This window comes from Thamnophis sirtalis, unplaced genomic scaffold, assembly GCF_051295495.1.
Source record: "Thamnophis sirtalis isolate CommonGarterSnake01/CBP01778 unplaced genomic scaffold, rThaSir2_p1.2 scaffold_13, whole genome shotgun sequence".
NCBI classification, from domain to species: domain Eukaryota; kingdom Metazoa; phylum Chordata; class Lepidosauria; order Squamata; family Natricidae; genus Thamnophis; species Thamnophis sirtalis.
This window is the reverse complement of record NW_028261393.1, coordinates 43,839,988-43,856,899: the sequence shown is the minus strand read 5'-3', so window position 1 is coordinate 43,856,899 and position 16,912 is coordinate 43,839,988. Positions and strand designations below refer to the sequence as shown.

General features: G+C 42.7%; 1 protein-coding gene across 2 annotated transcripts in view; it reads right to left on the bottom strand.

Moving 5' to 3' along the window:
* Window positions 1–463: 463 nt before the first annotated feature.
* The window catches only part of LOC148043162 (transmembrane protein 182-like), a 32,951-nt gene continuing 16,502 nt past the window's right edge, over window positions 464–16,912 (bottom strand). For both annotated transcript variants that reach the window (XM_087727487.1, XM_087727486.1), the window contains 2 exons: window positions 15,125–15,262; window positions 464–694 (listed from right to left, as the gene is read on the bottom strand). In XM_087727487.1, coding sequence (XP_087583613.1) covers window positions 465–694; window positions 15,125–15,262 — 368 coding nt within the window. In that variant the 3' untranslated portion in view covers window position 464. The remainder of the gene's footprint in view (window positions 695–15,124; window positions 15,263–16,912) is intronic.

The following is a 16,912-nucleotide window of genomic DNA, read 5'->3' as shown; positions in this document are numbered from 1 at the left end:
ATTTCAGCTAAGTGACTCTTTAGTCTCTTCTTAAAAACCTTCAGTGATGGAGCACCCAAGATTTCTGAAGGCAAGCTGTTCCACTGGTTAATCGTCCTCACTGTTAGGACGTTTCTTCTTAATTTCAGGTTGCTTCTCTCTTTCTTTAGTTTCCAACCATTGTGTCTTGTCCTGCCCTCTAGTGCTTTAGAGAATAATTTGACATAGAAAGCAGCTTAGAAAATTGCTTGCTCACATATCTCCTCTCAGAAACATAGAGTCTTGGAAATCGACCATTTAAAAAAAAAAAAACCAATGAAACAAGGTAAATATTAGAATCTCTGTGTCTAATCTACTATTTGCCACTTGGGAGATTCCACAGCATTACTTAACACCCCTGGCACAATATCACTCATTCTAGAAATAAATAAGTAAGAAGACAGTTCTCCTTCCTAGGTGGTAGCTAAGGTGCAACCTCCTCCTCTTTACTCAAGCTCCTTCAGGATGCTGTGTCCAACCAGATAGAAGAGAAGACCAGACAGGAGCGCTAATGGGATCCCAGCAGTCGCAAACATGAAAGACCAGCCGTAATAAACAGATAGTGGGGTGTCATCTGGGCACCTTTCACTTCTTTCGAGGAGTATGTATTTACGGAGATCAGCAGCAAATTCTTTCCACACCACAAACATAAATATGAGCAGGGTAAATAAACATCCTGTTGGACAGAATGAGAGAGAAAGAAAGAGAATGAAAAATGAGAGAGAAGAAAAAGGCGATGTGTTAGTGACGGTGCAAAACATCCTAGCAAGAGAAAAAGTTCAACTCCCTGGATGAAACCGACAAAAAAAATGGCAGGTAGTCCTCACTTAATGACAGTAGTTGGGAGTGGCAACTCCGTGACATAAAGTGCAAGATCACGTGGCTATGTTGACTTACAGCAGTTGTTCAAGCAATTCCAGTTGGCCTTGTTAAATGAATCCCATGCATTTACAATGTCCCACAGTCACAGGATTGCTGTTTTCAACCTCCTGCTGGCTTCCCCAATGACTTGACTTGTTGGAATCAGTGGTGGGTTCCTACGGATTCAGACCAGTTCAGCCATACGGTAGTGGTTTGCCAGCCTGGGTCAATGGACTCAGCAGCGACCCAGGCTTGCCATGCCCCCAAACCGGTTCTCTAGGTGGTGCTGCAGGCGCCGCCATCTTGTTTTTCGCTTCTGCACATGTGCAGAACAATTTTAATTGCAGTGAGCATGCACTCACAGCGCATACACAAGCGAACCGGCAGTAGTTCTTGCCGGAACCCACCCCCGGTTGGAAGCCAGCTGTGAAGGTGACGAATAATGTTCACATAACTGTGGCATATTGTAACAACCACAACTACAAAGACTGATTGTAAGTCTCTTGTTCAATGCGGTGATGATTGCAAAGAGTCACTGAAAGAGGACTTACAAAATGAGGAATACCTGCACTTACAATTGGTCTAAGGTGTTATTGTTCAACCCTGATTAAAGAAGCTTAAACCTTGGATAGATTGGTTCCTACCTTCTTTAAAAAGATGCCCAGGATCTGCAAGAGTTTCCAGCTGCTTTCAAATAATGGCAGATTTAAAGATCCAGTGCATAATTCAACCGATAAAGCTTTTGAACCCCATTTCAAATCAAAGGGGGATTTTTGGGGCAGAACTGTTTCTGTTAGATGGAATTATAGAATCAGAGAAGTAAGAGAAATCACTCTTCATCTGTTCTGTGCTTCTTCCCAAAAAACTTTCCCTCACTTGCTGAAATGGATATGGTGTTAATTTCTACATTTAAGTCTCTACCCAACCAAGGAATTCACTGCTGAATTTGTGGGGTGTTTGGTGCTCTCTGAGCTTGGTTGTTTTCTTGCAGACATTTCACTACCAATCTAGGTAACATCATCAGTGCTGCAAGGGAATGGGAGAGGACTAGGAGGAGTACTGTGGGATCCTTGGTGCTCTCTAAGTTTGGTGGGTTTCTTGCAGATGTTTCATTACTCAAACTAGGTAACATTATCAGTGCTAGAAAGGAGTGGAAGAGGAAGAGGAGGAGGAGGAGTGTAGGGTCCTTGGTGCTCTCTGAGGTTGGTTGTTTTCTTGCAGACATTTCACTACCAAACTAGGTAACATCATCAGTGATGGAAGGGAGTGGGAAAATAGGAGGAGGAAGAGGAGGAGGAGGAGGAGGAGTACTGTGAGATCCTTGGTGCTCTCTAAATTTGGGTTTTTTTTCTTGCAGACATTTCACTACCAAACTAGGTAACATCATCAGTGTTAGTCACTGCTGAACATTTTATAGTCACTATCTTTTAGCTTAACCTGGCTTAGAGAGTCATTGCTGTAAGGGTAAAATGAAGGAAACTGTAGGCACCCTCTTGAACCTATAGTGGAAGGGTAAATAAATCCAACCAGGATGACTTATGTCACACAACTTTATATTTGCTGCAAAGCTATAGATGCACAAATGACCTCTCATTAAAAAAAAATAGAACAAATAAAATGGCAAAGCAGGAGAAACAGGTGGCCAAAGCAAGGGATTTTTTCTCCTGATTTAAGGTAATTGTCAGTTAATCTTCTGCACTTAACAAATAAACGCTTCCTTCAGAATTTCAGCTGAGTAGCCGAATGATCAAATGAAGAAAATTCCACAGAGATTATAAAATGAGCTTATAAATATGAGCCGTATAATTTAATACCTTTGCTTGTCCTCATTTTTTTTTCTCATTTGAACCACGTTTCTTGTTGTTGTGAAGCAATCGGATTATTATCTTAAATCTTGATTCTTTTTCATTGCCAAAATCCCTAATCCCACAACCTGCATAAACTCCTGTTTTTACATTTCTTATATTGATATCTTTGTAGCTTTCTGATTTCTGAGATTTTCATACATACATAGTTGAACCTGAGTAACTCACAATTTTCCCTCTCCTTTGTCATTTGCAAGATAGATTCCCTCTACAAATATTGGACCAAATGGATGTTGTTGCAATTTTGGATGGCACAACCAAGCCCCTTCATTACATCAGCCCAACGTTCAACCAAACATGATTCAGACAAACATGACTCCAGATGGGAGTCTGACAACAGCCAATAGAATACATGTTCTTGCACAGGAACAGGAAGCTCAAGTTCAAAGAGCTTCCTGAGAGAAGGTATAAATACCTCTCCCTCTTCACTCCATGTGGTCAGATACCCAGAATCACGTGCGCTTGGTGGTTCTGTTTTACCATTAAACCCTCTTTCCAATCAGTCTCCATGTTTCCAGTGTCTTTCTCCCCACTTGGAACTGAACCCAGATGGACATTTCTTCCAACTCGACTTACTACTTATCTCTGAACTACTGTAATTGGCCCCAGATAGGATTACCCTTGGAGGCACTCAGAAGTGATATTCAGCAGGTTCTGATCAGTTCTGGAGAACCAGTAGGAAAATTTTGAGTAATTCAGAGAACCGGCAAATACTACCTCTGACTGGCCCAGCCCCCATCTATTCTCTGCCTCCCAAGTCCCGGCTGATCAGGAGGGAATTAGATTTTACAGTATTCTTCCCCTGCCACACCCACCAAGTCACGCCCACCAAGCCACACCCACTAGTAGTAAAAAAAAAATGAATCCCACCACTGAGTCAGAAGTTAGAGTTTGTAGATTCATCTTTTGATACAGATAAGCTTCTATAACAACTTACACCTATTCTGTGTAACCATTGTAGGTTGCTCCCAATCCAGTTCAAAGTGATTGTTATTATTAATAATAAATAGATATTAAAGCCCTTGAATCTCCTCCCCATGGAAACTGCCTGTCCTGTGTGTGAGACGGAGAAAGCAGGGGGTGAAGGCCCCATCCCCACATTTGAAGCAAGGGAAGAGTTCAAAAGAAGCTCATCTTTATGGTGGCCCCAACTGATGGGACAACTTGACCTCAAGCTAAGTTTGTGTCCATGTTATCCTAACCTATTAGAATCAGGGCAAGACGTTACTGTACTACTCCTCCATCAAAAACTTGGGGAGCAAGAGGTAATAGATTGGAACCGTTCTTCGTGCCAGCTTTTAATTCTGCAGTTGACTTGCTTGGTTTATGAGCTGCTGATTGTGGACTTAGCCCATGGGTTGGCAACCTTAAAGATTCAAAGAGCCACAAAGATCCTAACCAGAAGCCCCCTGTTCAATTCTGGAGCCAACCGGAAGTCTGGTTTCCCCATCATAATCTCCTCCTAGTACGGTGTCCTTTTTCCTCTACCTGTCCTAACTGAAAGCCCTATCAATTGTGGAGCTGACCAGCAACAGGGAGCCACAGCAGAAGGATGAAAAAGCCACATGCAGCTCCAGAGCTGCAGATTGCTGACTTAGCCCATGTATTTGCGAGACCCTCAGAATCCTATCTACTTTAATAAGTGAATAAATATCCTGCCACTGACCTTAAATTCACCTAATTCTACTGGTTGATATTTCAGGGCAGAGTAAGTGAAAACACTTCGAGACTGGAAGAGTTATTTATAAAACAAATATAGAGGTGGGATAAAAATAAACTTCTAAAAAGAGAAGACAGATACGTTGGGGCAGATAAGTAGGGAACAAGGGGAAGGGGGAGATATTTCTTCCTTCATCCTTCCTGTTCTTTCAGAGGCACCCACCATAAACCACCCAAATTTTCCCCAAATTTTGATTTGCAGCCCACCGAGACACAGACAGCATGGATTCAACTTTGTTTGCTTGTGACATCAGCCAAACAGATCCAATTCTCCAGGAGATAATAATGAAAATAATAGTGATTGATGAATTAAACCAGGGGGAAAATATTTTAAGAGAGTTGAAAAGAGAATTGGAGGTACGAGAAGATACTTTTGAAAGGAAGATAGGAGCTTGGGCAGAAATTTTGGAAACTAGGCAGTGGAAGAAGGTAGAAATGGGAACAATTCTTAGATTGAACAGTCAAGAAGTAGATGCAGGCAGGATGAAAGATCCAAGAGAAGAATATGGTAGGCAAGTCCAAAAAAAGCATAGCAATTAAAATACTGAAGCAGGCAAGAGACGATGTGTAGATGGTTTCTCTTTTTTGTTGTTCTGATCTGTTTTTCTTTTTCTCTCTCTTTCCTTTCTTTTTTAGGTAGGTGGCATGATTAGAAGTTAGGTAGGACAGAAAGAAAACGTCTTTTAATAAACGGATGACATGATTAAAAGTTAGACTAAGGGACAGAAATAAGAGATAGGGGGAATATTCATGTATACATTTATATAATAAAATAAAAGCAATAACAAGAGAAAACATGGAATGATTAAAAAATCATTTAATATCTTAATGTAAATGTGTATTATTATTAGAAATATATGTTGGTTGAATGTAATAACTATGATTACCACTTTATAATGCCTTGGTAAGGCCAGACTTGGAGTACTGCATTCAGTTTTGGTCACCACGATGTAAAAAAGATGTGGAGACTCTGGAAAGAGTGCAGAGAAAAGCAACAAAGAGGATTAGGGGACTGGAGGCTAAAATATGAAGAACGGTTGCAGGAACTGGGTATGTCTAGTTGAATGAAAAGAAGGACTAGGGGAGACATGATGGCAGTGTTCCAATATCTCAGGGGCTGCCATAAAGAAGAGGGAGTCAAGCTATTCTTCAAAGACTTGAAGGCAGAACAAGAAACAATGGGTGGAAACTAATCAAGGAGAGAAGCAACTTAGAACTAAGGAAAAATTTCCTGATAGTTAGAACAATTAATCAGTGGAACAACTTGCCTCCAGAAGTTGTAAATGCTCCAACACTGGAAGTTTTTAAGAAGATGGTGGATAACCATTTGTCTGAAGTGGTGTAGGGTTTCCTGCCTAAGCAGGGGGTTGGACTAGAAGACCTCCAAAGTCCCTTTCAACCCTGTTATTCTATTCTATTAATCCTACTAGTTTTATTTGTATTAGAATGTATGCCACACTGTTCACGCATTGATACATAATAAAGTAAAGTAAAATAAAATAAATAAAATGAAATAAATAAAATAAATACTTGAAACAAACAGATTTTATTCGTGTTCCTTTTTTTCCCAACCAACCCTGTTCTACTTGTATGTATGGAACGAAACGCACAAGATTAAACTCTTATTATTTGTATCTCAGTTGTATCTTCAGGTTAATCGTCTTCTTCTGGGGAGAACTTAATGGTGAGAGAATTGAACCATGATATGAAACTTTTCTCCTTTCTATTCGCATAGCAATTGTCAAGGGGCTAACCAGGAGGCTTTCTAACTTCCAGGGAAGCAGGCACCTTCATTTTGTGTAAATCGTGCCACTCAACCTTCCTTGCCTTCCTTTTGCGGTTCACAGCCTCGCAAAACCTCATTGGCTAATTGCAGTGGGAAATGGGTGAACTCCTGGCTTGCTTTAGAACTTGCAGAATTTATCTATAATTTGCTAATTATAGGGAAATGAACCTCGGTCCCCTTTCTTCCCACCTCCGTGCCTAGCAGAAACTTCAAAACTCTAATAAAAAATAATGAGATGTTGAGATCTTTCTTAGCAAATTTCAAGAGCACAAAAGCACGTGAAACGCATAGAGTTTACAGCTGTCACAGTATGGAACTTTTAACATGTACGGAACAGCTTTGAATTAAAAGGGTAGGTCTGTATTTTTCTGCTGATTCCATTTAAACAACCTCTATTCATGAGCTGGAAAGAATAATTGAAGACGGAGTTAGGCGTTACCATTCAACCTATTGAGAAGGCTACTTTATCATGAGCGCAAACTATTTTCCATTGGGATTGTTACTGTTGTTCGAGGCAGATTCTTGGTATGTGCAAGAATTCATCATAAATTTTTAAAAAGTCTATGTCAGGCCTGCAGCCATCTTTTCTTTTGTATCTTTGGCTTGCCACACTTTCTATTATTCTGCTATGCATTTTCTATTGTGGGAAAGGGGGAGGGGGATTGTGTGGAGTTGGATGATATGTAGCCATAACAAAATTCTTTCTAGAAAGCCAAGGTCATCCTTTGTCTCTGCACCTGACCAGAACTAGATGGGTGGAACTGCCAGCATGGCAGTGGGAGATTGGACCATGGGATGGACTTGCGGGTGTGGGGGAAGGATATTGAACTTTCAACTGGTGGGGAAAACCCAGATTCAGGTTTTCCCAGATGTGCCAACATGGTTCTCTTAATAAATTGGAACTTTGAGCAATACTTTGCCTTGGACTCTAATTTTTTGGATGCTATTTGGAACCCTGACAGTCTATCTTCAATATTTTATTAATTAAGACAATGGATTTCTAGATCCCAACTTTCATGATGGGGCTTAAATATGGCATACAGGGAGTCCTTGACTTATGACCATAACTGAGCCCAAAATGTTGCTAAGCGAGACATTTTTAAGTGGGCTTTGCAACCTTTTACGACCTTTCTTGCCAGAGTTGTTAAGTGAACCACTGCAATTATTAAGTGAGTAACACAGTTGTTAAGTGAAACTGGCTTTCCTATTGACTTCGCCTATCAGAAGGTCACAAAAAGGGATCACATGACCCCAGGGCACTGCAACTGTCATAAATGTGAGATAGTTGCCAAGCAACCAAATGTAAATCATGTAACTATGGAGTTGCTGCAATGGATGTATGTATGAAGAACAGTCATAAGTCACTTTTTTAGTGCTGTTGTAACTTCAAACAGTCGTTAAGTGAACTGTTGTAAGTCTAGGACTGTCTATATCTAGACAATAGTTGATAACCCAACATTATCCGGGTATTTATTCATAGGGGGGGAAATGCCCGGACCAAACGTAATTTCTAATGTTGGATTTTTTTCCCCTAACCAGAGGGAGCCCCCTTGTGGAGTACTGTGAAGCCGTTACCATGGCTTCACAGTACACCATGTACTACTGCACTATACAGTAGAAGACATTTTACGGCAGTACGGTAGAAGTCATTTAAGGTACAACAGGCTGTATCTTAACAGAACACACACCCCGAGGGGTGTTAGGGGTGTCTTACCCCCACAGTATTTGTTTCCAGAGAGTAAGTTATATGTGTACCAAGTTTGGTTGAAATTTCTCGAGGCATTCCAGAGTTATGCTGGAACATAAACAATCACAGCTACATACATACATACATACATACATACATACATACATACATACATGTTGTATTTGTGCTGATAAATAAATAAAGGGAGACTTTAATATATACATATGTATAATATATAATATATACATACATACACACACACACACATATAGAGATTACATAATTTACCCCACACTTGCTGTTCACAGAGAAACAGCAGCATACAGAAAGAGGCTTAAATCATCAATATCTAGACAACACCCACTCTCTGACCTACAACCAGTTCATCAGAGATTAAAATGTTTTAACCTCCAGTCCCCTAACCATCTTGGTTGCTTTTATCTGCACTTTCTCTAGAGTCTCAACATCTTTTTTATGGTGTGGTGACCAAAACTGGATGCAGTACTCTAGGTGTGGTCTTTTAATTATATATTTTAAACTTGTACTTTGTATTTTAGATTTGATGCCATATAATATGCCTTATTTTAATTGGGATACTTCCGACACAAACAAACATCAGATCTCATTGCATATGTGCATGCACATGGGTGCAAGAGAGAAAAAGACGGTGTTTTGACTGAGGTTTCCTGAAGCAAACTCCTGATCCCGGCAAAAAACCCTTTTATTATTTGACTGTGAATTCTGCTCATTCACATCCAGCAAAGTCTTTCAAGGGAGGATTTACAGTCACAGACCTTATCTGGCTTGGAGAGCTGCCAGGGTGATATCTGCGAAACTTAGCAAGGAGTCTTGGAAAGTCACGAACCAATTAAGTGAACTAATTGTCTCCTGCAAACTCTACTCCCCTTTCGCTCCTCTTTTATTTCCTCTGGGAGGGGCCATTCATCATCCACCTGTGGCCTTACTCCCAAGTCGACCTCTGTTCTTTAGCTGTTCCCTTCGTCTGGCAACTCTGTGAATGCACACACTGGGAACAGGCTCCAGCTATTCATCTGCCTCACTGATGTCTGACTCTGAAGGCAGTTGATAACTGTCAGATGGCTCTGGCCCCCTCTCTGCCTCCGACACAGAGCTCTCCTCAGAGCCTTCCCCAGACTCCAGGACTGGCCCATCTTCCTCCCCAACCTCCTCACTGTCCAAATCTGCTGCCAGCTCCACTTGCCACTGGCGGGCGGCCACAACAGGCAGAGATAAAAAGAATGTGAGAGTTTGGAGAGAAAAAACTGGAAAATGGAATATTGTTGAGTTCTTGAAAGCCCCCCTCAGATAGTTCATGGCCCTGCCTTTGACATCTTTCCTTGACATGTGGAAATTAGCCTTTAATGAGCCTGCTTTTTTATCCCCCTCCTGGATATACAAGCCAAAAGGAAATCCTTACAAGTTGAGCTTTGTACGTCAAACATGGTTAAGAACATTTGGCAGAAGAGAAGACCCACTCCTGGGTCGCTGAGTTACACAGCTTTGCAAGGCAAGTTGGCAACAAAGCCAACGAGGAACTTGGTGAGGGAAATGAACCAGAAGCAATCAATATCAAACAGCTTCTTTCGGCTGAGTAACTTTCTCTGACTATTCCAAGCAAGATGATCACTTTTCCCCCCTTCACTTTTCTTCTTTTTCTTTTTCACCCTGAAAGAGTTCTCCAAAACAATCTCCAGGCGAGATTTGTTAAGGTAGCTGGACAACTGCCAGATGGATGTGCTTAAAATAGCCCAAATAATTGTGGTCCGTTCTTACAAAGAAAGAATCTAATGCAATCAAAACTGCTTAAAAAGAAGGAGCCCAGTGCGATGACATCCAAAAGCCACAATTTTAATAGGGAAGGAAAAGCTTTCTATTTGCTGACTGATCCAATTTAGCCACTTGGAACATGAAGTTCCACAAGTTTTAAAGCTCGTTTTTCCCCTTCTCCTTCCACATTTTGGACAGAGAAAATCATTAGTTTCAAAGAGGGAATAAACAATTTTAACAATTTTAATAAGGGAATAATTGAAAACTGGTATATATATGCAGTGACGTTTTGTTGAAAAATGAAGGAATAAGATCTCTGTTTGAAGGTATGAAGTACAAGGATAATAATGAACATAAGTATATTTTCTGGAAAAAAATAATACTAATGTTAACTGAATATACGGTATATTGTAGAATGAAAATGAGGTTTTTAGTTATACTAGATGAAAAGTTTGAGATGGTAAATATTGTTCGAGGATGTTAAAACACTTGTAACCAAACGACATGCTGTATGTGATAATGTTTTTTTTTTTCTTTTTGTGTTTTTTTTAATTCTATTTTATTGTTGTGTCTATTAAATATATAACAGAGAGATACGGGGTGTGGGGGGGGAAACGTAGTTGGGATGGATTGCCACAGGTAGGGGAATAAGAAACGATACTAAATTATGATCTATTAAATGAAACAATGAATGTATAAGAATGATAAATGTTAAAACACCTGTAACCAAACAACATACTGTATGTGATGATGGGCTTTGTTTTTTTTTCTTTTGTGTGTTTTTTTTCTTTTTTCTTTTTTGCTTTTCTTTTTCTATTGTTGTGTGTATATGTTGTCTATGTAACAAAAATAAAAAAAATTATAAAAAAAGAGGGAAGGGGAGAACCCACCAATGTTACAATTGAACACCCCTCCCTCAACAGAGGGGGAGGAATAAGTCACGGAATAAAGTGGCTCGATGGCTAGGACGCTGAGCTTGCCGATCAGAAAGGTTGGCCGTTCGGCAGTTCGAATCCCTAGCTCCATGTAATGGAGTGAGCTCCCGTTACTTGTCCCAGCTTCTGCCAACCTAGCAGTTTGAAAGCATGTAAAAAATGCAAGCTGAAAAATGGGGACCGCCTTTGGTGGGAAGATAACAGCGTTCCGTGCGGCTTCGGCATTTAGTCATGCCGGCCACATGACCACGGAGACGTCTTCGGACAGCGCTGGCTCTTCAGCTTTGAAATGGAGATGAGCACCGCCCCCTAGAGCCAGGAACAACTAGCACATGTGCACGAGGGGAACTTTTAACTTCACCTTTATCTCCAGTCTACAACACAACTATTGCAGCAGTTCCAAGAAGATTCCACAACCAATTGCACCCTGATTCAGATGCCCCGAGGCAGAGATGTGTTGCTGCCGGCATTACTGCGGGTTCAGCATGCAAATTTTTTTGTTCAACTGGTAGGAGGGCAGGAGCTGGGGCAAGGAATGGGAGCTCACCCCATCTCATGGTGCTTGGGTCTCAAACCCAGGATGTTAGCTTTCCAGCTGACAAGCTCAGCATCTTTAACCACTGAGCTATCGCACTCCTTCTTGGTTCCACCACAAAACCGCATTCGACTAAAGCGCGCTCGACGAAACCGCGTACCTGACGTCATCACAGCGCGGCGAAAAAAGCACGCTGTGAACGCTAAAGCTAAAATTAACACCTAAACCTAAACCTAACCCCCCTAAACCTAAACCTAACCCCCCTAAACCTAAACCTAACCCCCCTAAACCTAAACCTAACCCTAACCCTAAACCTAACCCTAAACCTAACCCTTAACCTAACCCTAAACCTAACCCTTAACCTAACGCTAAACCTAACGCTAACCCTTAACCTAACCTTAAACCTAACCCTAACGCTTAACGTAACCCTTAACCTAACCCTAAGCCTTAACCTAACCCTAACCCTAACCCTAACCCTAAACCTAACCCTAACCCTAACCCTAACCCTAACCCTAAACCTAACCCTTACCTTAACTTGAATCGGCTTGCTTTCAAAGCGCTTTTTAAAGTGCCCTTTTTTCTCCGCGGTCGCTGTTGTCGCACTGCTGATGACGTCAGCGACGCGGTTTAATCGGGCGCGCTTTAGTGGACCGCGGTTTTGTCGTGCCACGCTCCTTCTTCCCTCAACACAGTGTTCCACAAACTACCAACCATAACACAGCATCTTGGGAAAACCGGTCCAAGGAGATTAGCATCCCAGGATATAAGTCTTCTGGGCAACAAAGAAAAAAAGGACCATAACTGAGACCGGGAACACCTGTTGTGGTCCACCAGATTCAGACAGTGATGAGGTCGGGAAGCAACATGGGCCAGTCCTGGAGTCTGGGGAAGGCTCTGATGAGGACTCTGTGTCAGAGGCAGAGAGGGGGCCAGAGCCATATGACAGTTATCAGCTGTTGTCAGAGTCAGACAGCAGTGGAGCAGAGAAACAACTGGAGCCTGTTCCCAGTGTGCGCATGTGCAGGGTTCCCAGACAAAGGGAACAGCTAAAGAACAGGGGTCGACTTGGGAGTAACGCCACAGGTGGACGATGAATGGCCCCTCCCAGAGAAAATAAAAGAGGACTCCGAGACTCTTTGCCAAGTTTTGCAGATATCACCCTGGCAGCTCTCCAAGCCAGATAAGGTCTGTGACTGTAAATCCTCCCTTGAAAGACTTTGCTGGATGTGAATGAGCAGAATTCACAGTCAATTGATAAAAGGGTTTTTTGTCGAGAAAAGTAGTTTGCTTCATGCTCTCGGGAAACCTAGGTCAAAACAAGACCACTAGTAAGGTTGAAGCTCCAGAGTGCTTAAAGATTAGCAGCCTTTATTATTTTAAACATTTGCACGAAATTTGCCTTGTACATCTGGTTTTTACCCCGAAGGCGTAACCCCCCCCCCTATCCCTGTTTGATAATGAGGCCACCAAATTATGGGAAGAACATTCCAGAATATTATTTCAGTGCAAAAGCTTTGCTTCGGGACTTCAAAGGACAGCCTCTTGATTTCCTTCTCTCAGAAATTTCTCTCCAGACAAATTTCCCCCTTGATGAATTATAAGCACTTTCACCTTTCTCCAAGGAACAATTACTGGGATACAAAAGTTAATTGCAGCCGATCTGCCATCCATAGCAGATGACAAATAAGGCTCTCCCATTGCAACTACTGTACCGAATGAGACTAGAAAGGCAGACAGACAGACAAAATAATTAGCAAAACTACAGTAACCGCTAGAGGACTAAAATGTGGGGCTGTTTAGGCCGTCTGCTTAATATTACCTTGTCGCTCTAATTTATTTATTTGCTTTATGGGATGCGGCAAAAAGAAAAGCATGGAAAGATACATGCTCAGCATTAGAAGAAAAAATAGAAAGATGCTTCAAATTATTCCGATTCCAATTCTCTTGTAAGGAAACCTGACTTAACAAAACCAAACTAAAGGAGAATTCCATCTAAGACCCCTCAGAGAGGGTTCGCAACTTGGGAGTCCTCCTGGATCCACAGCTGTCATTCGACCACCATATAGCGGCTGTGACCAGGGGGGCATTCGCCCAGGTACGCCTGGTGCGCCAGTTGCGACCCTACCTGAATCGGGAGGCCCTCACAACAGTCACTCGGGCCCTTGTGACCTCTAGGCTGGAATACTGCAACGTGCTCTACATGGGGCTGCCCTTGAGGAGCATCCGGCGACTTCAGCTAGTGCAGAACGCAGCCGCGCGAGTGATTGCGGGTGTACCTCGATTCACCCGCATTACACCTATCCTCCGCGAGCTGCGCTGGCTACCTGTCGATCTCCGGATGCGCTTCAAGGTGCTATTGATCACCCATAAAGCCCTACATGGCAGTGGATCTGGATACTTGAGAGACCGCCTTCTGCCAATTACCTCCCTACGACCTATAAGATCTCATAGATTAGGCCTCCTCCGTATTCCATCGGCCAGCCAGTGTCGGCTGGCAACCACAAGGAGGAGGGCCTTCTCAGCAGTGGCCCCGACCCTTTGGAACGAGCTCCCCGTAGAGATCCGTACTCTCTCCACCGTCCAGGCCTTCCGCATAGCCTTGAAGAACTGGCTCGCCCGTCAGGCCTGGGGATAAGGACTGTTACCCCGCCCGAATGTAGTATGCATGTTGTTTGCTATTTTATTATGTGTTGTAATCTCAATGTCGTATTCCCCCTTCCCTTGGTTTTCTGTGAGCCGCCCTGAGTCCCCTCAGGGAAAAGGGCGGCCTACAAATACAAATAAAACCATAAAACCATAAAACCAAGACATTAGAGACAACGTTGTGTTCCACTGTTCTCCAACCTTATTTTAATGACCCCATAATCCAGTGGTGGGTTCTGTGAAGTACAGCCTGGTACAGGTGTACCGGTGGCAGCTGGGAGCAGCGGCCACCATACCAGAACAGTGTTTCGTTGGGCCCGCCCACTCTCCTGCGTTCCTTACCTCTTTTTGAGGGAAATGGGTGAATTGCGCATGTGCACACAGCATATGGCGCCTGCGTGACTTCATCGAGCAGCTGGGGCATCACAGCGGTGATGTGCGCATGTGTCTGCAGCGCATGTGCCTGAGGTTGATGTCCGGCCCCATCCCAGCATACCAGTTGTGACGGGATCCGGAACCCACCACTGCCATAATCCCTTGTGGGGCAGGGTCTGGACAACTGAATGGAACTAGCAGAGTGTTTTAATGGCCAGATGCCTTTCCTGTCGCCAATACAGAGTTTTGTTCAACAGATATATTCTCAGTGTGCCCAGAGAGAGAAATATCTGTCTCTAGTCAGGATAGAACTCACAGCCTCCTGATTGTGAGGCGAGAGCTCCCCCTCCAGGCCACCTCACCACTCCACTGTTCTCCAGTAATGTTCTAACACAGATATCACCCTGGTGCCCTCCAAAAGGACAGACACTTTTCCCAAGTCAAACAGTGTTGTCCGTGTCTCTGCAGGCTAGATTGTTTCCAGCTCTGGTTCTTAAGAATTTTGAGAAGAGAAACAATCTAAGCTCTTCTGCTTTGCCCTTTTCTGCAAGAATAACAAGTCAGATAAAAAGCTTAAAAGATAGTCCACTCCCTTTTAGTAGCAAGCAAGCATTATTAGGCAACTAAGTTAAGATTCAAAGCCACCGATGGAAGGATCCAAAACTGCTTCCTTGAAATGCAGCTGCCCAAATGCACAAGAACTAGCCTAGAGTTCCAGAGCTTTTAATTCCAGCACTTCTGAAGCATGCTTAATAAAATTAACAAGATTAATAAAAACATGCAACTGCCTTGGTTATTAAGTGCACATTTTGTTTCCCGTCTCTTTCTTAGGCACACTTGCATTCTGTTCCGCATGCGTCTTTAGGATTTTAGCATTCCACTAAAGCAGTGAACCCTGCACTGGTCACTTACCAGCAGCCATAAGGAATCCACCTCCAACTTTATAGAATCTTGCATTGACAAAGGGCACACCGCACATCAACAAAAACACCCCTACAAGGCTGGCAGTGATGGCCAGGACAATTAGCGCTGTCCAGAATCCCCTGTACACTGTGCACGGAAGGAGAGACTGTTAGGAATATAATCGAACGGTTGGGTTGGCAATATATAAATCATGTAACAATGCTATACCTGTTTCTTTAAAGCATACTGTAAAATGTGATTGGTTGCTGTTTTCCTCAATCGGCCATAAGAGGGAGCCAGAATGACTGTTAGCTCTCTGTTTGTTAGATGCTGGGCTGATCTGATCTGAGTGTTTTGGAAGCTGGCTGTTAGAAAGTGCCATGAGCTATTGTAAGTTTTGCAACTGCTAGAAAACTTTGAGTACTGAACTGATTATATGATACTGGACTATGTTATTTGGATTATCCCTTAACTGAAAGACGTTGATAACTGACTGTCTTATCCGTGTATGACTTGGACTGTTTGATGGACTCTGATACCTCTATTTCCATGAAAGTAAAAGCCTACTTAAACTGCAGTGTCTCTGTATGCTGGTTTGTGTGTTCTCCAACACAACTCTCGCAATGCTTCGCTGAACGTACTCGCTCTCCCAACAGGGAGCTTACCTAACAGAGACACACCACAAATTGAGTCCAGCTACACAATCAGAATACATGAAGGGGGGGGGGAATATCAGTGCAAGGAGATCTAATTTTACCCACAAATGTTTGAAAAGGAAAAGAGAGACACAGACTAACGTGCATTCTAGGTAAAGGTTACCCTCGCACATATATGCTAGTCATTCCCGACTCTAGGGGGCGGTGCTCATCTCGATTTCAAAGCCGAAGAGCCAGCGCTGTTCGAAGATGTCTCTGTGTCATGTGGCCAGCATGACTAAACGCCAAAGACACACAGAAACCTGTTACTTTCCCACCAAAGGTGGTTCCTATTTTCCTACTTGCATTTTTTACATGTTTTCGAACTGCTAGGTTGGCAGAAGCTGGGACAAGTAACAGGAGCTCACTCTGTTACCCGGGGCTAGGGATTTGAACCGCCAAACTGCCAATCTTTCTGATTGACAATCTCAGCCTCTTAGCCACTGAGCCACCGCATCCCTGACATGCATTCTAGTTTTCTCATAAATAATTTGGGATTGCATTATGTCGGATGTAAAGCTCCAATGCATAGAGAGCTTGACACACCTATACCTTTTAGCACCCATAGTTAAGCCAGATAGTTCAGAGAATATACAGTGTAGTTGATACAATGCTATAAATGCTGGGCAGATCATAGAATCAGAGAGTTGGAAGGGACCTTGGAGGTCTTCTACTCCAACCCCCTGCTTGAGCAGGAGCTCTTATACCTTATGAGGGTTTTTCCCTTGTATCTCCAACTTGACCCTCTCCCCCAAGTACGGATAATGGGAGTGTTCTGAACCAGCCTTTGCAAATAATGATGTTATTTACTTGCAAGTAAAACACCCCCCTTTTTATAACAGGATAGTAACAGTCTTTTATTCATGTGGATAAACAAAAAATCAAGCGCAATTAGACCCAAGAAACTTTTCTGCTAAGGAATCCAAATTGTTTGCTGTATACCAGAAAATAAATGGTTGTCTGTTACAACCAGCTACTCCCAAATCCCTCCTATTTATTTCTCTGCCAGGAAGGTGCTGGTTAGCGTCTATATCTTCTTTTCCCTGAGAGCCGGCTAATTGCTTTCCATTGAGATTTGAGATTTGAGATTTGAGAAGTTTAT